Source organism: Etheostoma cragini, unplaced genomic scaffold (assembly GCF_013103735.1).
Source record: "Etheostoma cragini isolate CJK2018 unplaced genomic scaffold, CSU_Ecrag_1.0 ScbMSFa_897, whole genome shotgun sequence".
Classification (NCBI taxonomy): domain Eukaryota; kingdom Metazoa; phylum Chordata; class Actinopteri; order Perciformes; family Percidae; genus Etheostoma; species Etheostoma cragini.
In genome coordinates this window covers 42,711-49,494 of record NW_023269534.1, presented here as the reverse complement: position 1 = coordinate 49,494, position 6,784 = coordinate 42,711, and the positions used below count along the sequence as shown (strand labels likewise).

Genomic DNA, 6,784 nt, shown 5'->3' with positions numbered 1-6,784 from the left:
AGATTGGCCTCTGCCAGTAGCCCAACCTGCATAGAGGCGAGGGCCCGTTCATCGCTGCTTGCAGCTTTAATTATTATTATTAATTCTTATTATAGGTATCGGAATTTTCATACCAGTCACTATGGCAACGTTCCCCATAGTGCCAGACATAAGAGAACATCAGAGGAGGAAGATCTTCAGATTGGTTTCAGCTTTTAGAAATGAAGTCAAAATGAGAATTGTTTACTTTATTCTCCATATTTCAACATTATTCCTGATATTTAGACCCTATTCTCAAAACTGGATTTAGACTTTCATTCAAAATATTTTTCCACATTTCGACTTTTTTCTCAAAATACAAAAAACAACTTCTATCTCTGATTTATTGTTTTTATGTCTGGCACTAATACTGAAAGTTCAACTTTATTCTCAACAATAAAGATCATCCTCGACTGAAATCCAACTTGTGTGTAAACCAGCTTTTCTGTTCTCACTGCTTCCTCAGGCCTTGTGTTCAACACCTGCTTTATTTTACACTTTTTATTCTACAATCACATATTTACACATTTCTTTGACTCATAAACCATCTTACAGAATTCATGAAACAAATAAAAAATGGCCAAAGTGACCACTAATTATCCAAAAGACTTTTCACACAAGATAGAAACATCCATTAACTTTTTCTACCCGGTATAACAAGGACACATACTGTGTTCTGGAGACATTATGGGATGTAATAGGCCTCACTCTTAAATGAAGCTTCATGACACAATGAAATATTCAGCAATATGTTTTCTGGGGCTGCACATCAAATACTAATAAATGTGGAACTCAAACTTCATCTTGACATATTTGGTGTCTTTAGAAACTGATTTCTTCTGGAAGTTATAATAAATGTCTGTGGGTTTAACAGAGGTTTAAATAGATATCGTCTACATAACGTGTGTCATGATGCATCAAATTAATGTGTTGATTATGTAATCAGATACATATAATACAACCTGTTAACAATGAATTGTAAATCAATCAACACAGGAAATATAAATAAATCAATAAATGAAATAAGTTAGAGGAGAATGCTATTCAAAATACTATCTACGACTCCCCCCCACTCGACAGCACACTGGCTGAGACCCCCCCCCCCCCAGAAGGTCATTGCTGCCTGTGGCTATCAGACTATATAACTCCTCCTCAAGCATTACACACTTAGAGTGTCACAACTGGACTAATAACACACATGTCTACATCTGAATCTCTATATTCTTGGACAGTTATGTGCAATAATTACTCAGTTACATGTGCAATATCTATTTATTCACTGATGCCACTCATGTTCACGCTGTACTTTATGTTCCTACTGTACTCTATATTTACACTATACTTCAGTAGCATTTAGCAACAGAATCTTTCCAACCATGGCCGTATCTACCATTAAAGGACAACAGACTGGAGATGATCTGTAATCTGAACAGATTTAGTCTCTCTGACTTCTAAACGTCACTATCAGCCACACAACACGTGTTCTGGACAGAATGCGCCTTCAAATTTAACTAATAGCAGTTAAAATCCCTCCAATTCAAAATCAATATAAAGTGTACAAAAACGTCATCATGTTTAATCGATTCTGAGCCAATCAGCTGTTAGATCAGCTGAGAGGCCGGCGTTTCCCAGCATGCTCTGCTGGGTCCGCCTGGGTCTTACAGTCGGTGAAAAGCAACTGTGCTGCCTGCGTCTCAGAACTGAGTCCACTACGGTTCAAAGCAGAGGGTTAAAACTATTTACATGAATGACAGGACTACCCCTTCAAAGGGAGGGAGGGTAATATGTAGTCGTAGCCATTACAACATAAAGTGAGGAAAATAAGTATTTGAACACCCTGCTATTTGGCAAGTTACTTAGAAATCATGGAGGGGTCTGAAATTGTCATCGTAGGTGCATGTCCACTGTGAGAGACATTATCTTAAAAAAAATCCAAGTCTGGAGACTGGCTAGGCCACGCCAGAACCTTGATCTGCTTCTTCCAGAGCCCCCCTTGGTTCTCCTGGCTCTGGTCTTCGGGTCATTGTCATGTTGGAAGACCTCGACCCATCTTCAATGCTCTAACTGAGGGAAGGACGTTGTTCCCCAAAATCTCCCAATACATGGCCCTGGTCCTCCTCTCCTTACTACAGTGCAGTCACCCTGTCTCATGTGCAGAAAAACACCCCCAAAGCATGATGCTACCCCCCCCATGCTTCACAGTAGGGATGGTGGTCTTGGGATGGTACTCATCATTCTTCTTCCTCCAAACACGGTTAGTGGAATTATGACCAAAAAGTTGTATTCTGGTCTCATCTGACCACATAACTTCCTCCCATGGTAACCTTCCGGGCCACGCATGATTTCAAACCATGACGTTTAACCATGACGTTTTTCCAGTAACCTTGGAAACGGTGGTCCCAGCTCTTTGACCAGCTCCTCCCGTGTAGTTCTGGGCTGATTTCTCACCTTTCTTAGGATCACTGAGACCCCCCGAGGTGAGATCTTGCATGGAGCCCCAGTCCGAGGGAGACTGACAGTCATGTTTAGCTTCTTCTATTTTCTAATGATTGCTCCAACAGTGGACCTGTCTTCACCAAGCTGCTTGGACATGTCCCCGTAGTCCTGTCCAGTCTTGTGGAGGTGTACAATTTAGTCTCTATTGTCTTTGGACAGCTCTTTGGTCTTGGCCATGTTAGTAGTTGGATTCTTACTGATGGTATGGGGTGGACAGGTGTCTTTATGCAGCTAACAATCTCAAACAGGTGCATCTAATTTAGGATAACAAATGGAGTGGAGGTGGACATTTTGAAGGCAGACTAACAGGTCTTTGAGGGTCAGAATTGTAGCTGATAGACAGGTGTTTAAATACTTATTTGCAGCTGTATCATACAAATAAATAGTTAAAAAATCATACATTGTTAGATCTGGAGTTTTTGTTTTTGTTTTATGTTTCTCACAGTGGACATGCACCTATGATGATAATTTCTGACCCCCCATGATTTCTAAGTGGGAGAACTTGCAAAATAGCAAGGTGTTCAAATACTTATTTTCCTCACTGTACATGCTGTTCAGAAGATAGAGTTACTGCTGGTCAGCCTTCAATGTGGAGAGAAGATCAGAATATATCAACACAGCTATCAGGGCAGGAGGAGGAGGAGGAAACAGCTTGGCTCTGAAACATGTTCACAAAGAGGCAGTGTGGATGAGATGGTGTCTTTTAAGGTGACCACTCTGAGAAAAGGTTTTCCCACATTGTTCACAGCTGTACGCCCTCTCTCTAGTGTGAATGCGCTGGTGAATTTTAAGGTTACTACTCCGAGAAAACGTTTTCCCACATTGTTCACAGCTGTACGCCTTCTCTCCAGTGTGAATGCGCTGGTGAGAGTTAAGGGTACTACTCTGAGAAAATGTTTCCCCACATTGATCACAGCTGTACGGTTTCTCTCCAGTGTGGGTGAGATGGTGAGATTTAAGGTGACCACTCTGAGAAAACGTTTCCCCACATTGTTCACACCAGTACGGTTTCTCTCCAGTGTGAATGCGCTGGTGAGATTTCAGACTACTACTACAAGAAAAAGATTCCCCACATTGATCACAGCTGTACGGCTTCTCTCCAGTGTGAATGCGTTGATGTTTTTTTAGGGTACCACTCTGAGAAAATGTTTCCCCACATTGATCACAGCTGTACGGCTTCTCTCCAGTGTGAATGCGTTGATGTCTTTTTCGGGTACTCTGCTGTGTGAAAGCTGCTCCACATAGATCACAGCTGTATGGCTTCTCTCCAGTGTGAATGTGTTGATGTGTTTTTAGGGAACTCTGTTGTGTGAAAGCTGCCCCACATAGATCACAGCTGTACGGCTTCTCTCCAGTGTGAACTCTCCGATGGATCTTTAAATATCCTGATGCGGTGAAGGTTTTGTCACAGTGCTGACAGCGGTGATGTTTGACTCCTCTTCCTCTCTGTTTCTAGACAGAAAAACAGAGAGTGAGTTAGTGAGGTGCCGCAGTAGAGATCTAGCTTAAAGCCCATGTTGTAGGTTAACCACAACTGCTGATTATTGGGTACAAAAAGCACTCAAGATATGTATATCATTTTTTTTAAATGTCTCCAAATAGTGTTAAATGTCAGTTTTTGGTCATTTATGGTATTTGCGGGTTTATTAAGTCAATTCGGGAGTGACGTCAAATTGGGGAGTGAAGTCTGAGCCTAGCACTAGCACTACGGCGACTGACTGGGATGAGGAAGAGGTGGAAAGGCCAGCAGCTGTATAATTACAAACCTGTCAGACGTGAGAGGGCAAATGAGGAATTGTCAAGCTAACGCTGTTGGGCCAACGTCCGGCGGCATAGCATTAGCTAGCTGTCTAAACTTGAGAAAAGCCGAACAACATTCCCGTCTTAGCTGTGTTTCACTTTCCCTTTAATATTATTATAAACATAATAAAGTCACCTGGACTCAGGCGAGACCATAGACTGTAGACTGACCGGGTGAGCCAACCTGCCCCAGTGGGACATTCGCCGCAGGCTACGCTCGCCCTGGCCCTGGAAACCAAGGGGTAAGGGGTGAAAACATCCCCCTATGAAATAGAACACCACTTGGTGACATCACCATAGAGTACTGATCACAAACTTCCAAGATGGCGTCTCTGTCTGTTGATTGTGTGGGTTTGGACAACAGTGTCATATGCATTTATATATGTTATAGTTATTTTATGTTTACTTTGGTGGTGCAGAGACAGATGTTCTTATCTGTGTAGTATGTCGGTCTGTTTGCAATACATATGTGTATACACATGTATTATGTATACATACATATACACCCTGTGTACTTGTTTAACATTAACATCTTGTTAACAAAAATCTTTGTTGCCGATAAATTAAAACATAACAGGCAAAAACATTACATTAAATGTTGTTACAGAACCATTATCAACTATTAGAACCATAACTAACATGTCACACACAAGACCACAAACAACAACTACAGCTAATAACCAGTCTGAAGTTTCCTTTACCGTCTATGGTTCCTAGGGCAATACACCACTTACCCCTTGGTTGTAATAGGTATTGGGACACGACTAGGTCCTGCTTGAACGCGCAAATACGAGGGAAAGGGGTAAGACAGAGAAATGAGATTCAGCCTCAACCCTCTTAGACCAAGAGACTCGCCCACGAGCAAAAACAGCACCTCTGATTCATAGTTTAATCATTTAATAACCATAAAACATAGAAACTCACCAAAAGTTGGGACTAAAAAGTTAACGAGTTATCGGTTACGGAGGTCTCTTCAGAGTCTCTCTAGCCTCTACAGGTTATTTTCTATCCAGCCTGGAACTTCCAGCCTTTTTCGGGATTGTTGAGCATTAAATCCAAACCGTTACATCCAAGATTTATCTACTTTATGTCCGTAATTCATCGCGTTTTCGCTTATTAATGCCGCTAGCTCCGTGGTCCGTGTCTGCTCTCTGTTGTTTACGGAAGTAAAGCCAATAGTATGCCCATATCTGGGAGGCAACGTCATCCAAAGAGTATGGAGGCTGAAAGAGGCCAATATTCCCCATCCAACTGGCTAGTATGCAATCAAAGATGCTATAGTAAACAAGATAGATATCTACCGTTTTATAGTGGATAATGGCCTCACTGGTTTAAGATTTGGCACATATTTGGGCCTTATTTGAAGAAATGTAAATAGTGTATGCTTTATATGAGAATGTTTATTATGTTTATTTTTGCATATAGGAGAACTGTTTTAGAAACACAAACGCTTGTGCCGGCCTTTATTTCACTGCAACCAGTTCTATTTGTTATAGTGTACCGTGCACCTGGTCCATATTCTGAATTTGTATCTGAATTTGCAGAGTTTTTGGCAAATTTAGTCCTTAAAAACGGACAAAGTTCTTATTGTAGGTGTTTTAATATTCATGTGGACGATGAGAATGATAGCCTTAGCACTGCGTTTATCTCTCTTTTAGATTCTATTGGCTTCTCTCAAAGTGTACATAAACCGACTTACCGTTTTAACCACACCCTCGATCTTGTTCTGGTGTATGGTGTTGAAATTGAACATTTAATAGTGTTCCCACAGAATCCCTTTTTATCTGACCACTGTTTGATAACTTTTGAGTTTATACTGCTGAACTACACGCCATTAAGCAAAACCTTCTATACAAGATGTCTATCTGATAGTGCTGTAACTAAATTTAAGGATGTGATTCCATCAGCTTTTAATTCATTACTAAGTCACAAAGTAACTGAGGACTACTATGCTATTAGTCCCTCCCTAATCGGTCATTTTGTTGATAGTGCAGCAGGCTCGCTACAAATGACTCTCGACTCTGTTGCCGCTCTAAAAAAGAAGATAATAAAACCAAGACGGTTAGCTCCATGGTATAACACTGAAACTCGCAAATATTGCAGAAACTTGAGAGGATTTGGCGTTACAGCCAAACTGGAAAATTATTTTTTAATTTAGCAAGATAGTCTTAAAACGTATAGGAAGGCCCTCCGTAATGTCAGAGAAGCACACTACTCGTCATTTAGCACTGGGCCCCTCTCTCTTCCTCCTTCTCTCCATCTGTATGCAACCTCATCCCATTAATAGATGTTACTAACTCAACTTCTTCCCTTTCCCGGAGTCTTTTGCTCTCTCCTCCTATCGCTTCCTGCAGGTGTTTCTGGCTCGGATCTGTGGTTGGAGTCACCTGCTGCCTCCATGTTCCTGCTCCCCACCCTCTGATGCAATTCTCCATGTCTCTCTCTCTCTCACCCCCAACCGGTGTAGGCA

At 41.4% G+C, this 6,784-nt stretch overlaps 1 protein-coding gene across 1 annotated transcript; it reads right to left on the bottom strand.

Annotated features, from left to right (window-relative positions):
- Positions 1-3,183: 3,183 nt before the first annotated feature.
- LOC117941515 (zinc finger protein 239-like) lies at positions 3,184-4,515 on the bottom strand. Its single transcript, XM_034866521.1, has 2 exons — positions 4,486-4,515; positions 3,184-3,966 (listed from the first exon to the last, which is right to left on the bottom strand). Exons 1-2 carry the CDS (start codon positions 4,513-4,515, stop codon positions 3,184-3,186), a joined length of 813 nt encoding a protein of 270 aa, XP_034722412.1.
- Positions 4,516-6,784: the final 2,269 nt, after the last annotated feature.

Bases quoted from the DNA above. Each gene is read 5' to 3' on its own strand.
- LOC117941515 (XM_034866521.1), bottom strand. From the start codon at position 4,515: ATGTCCCACTGGGGCAGGTTGGCTCACCCG. The intron at 3,967-4,485 runs GTCAGTCTACAG...TTTTCTGTCTAG, and splicing joins GGGGCAGGTTGGCTCACCCG to AAACAGAGAGGAAGAGGAGT.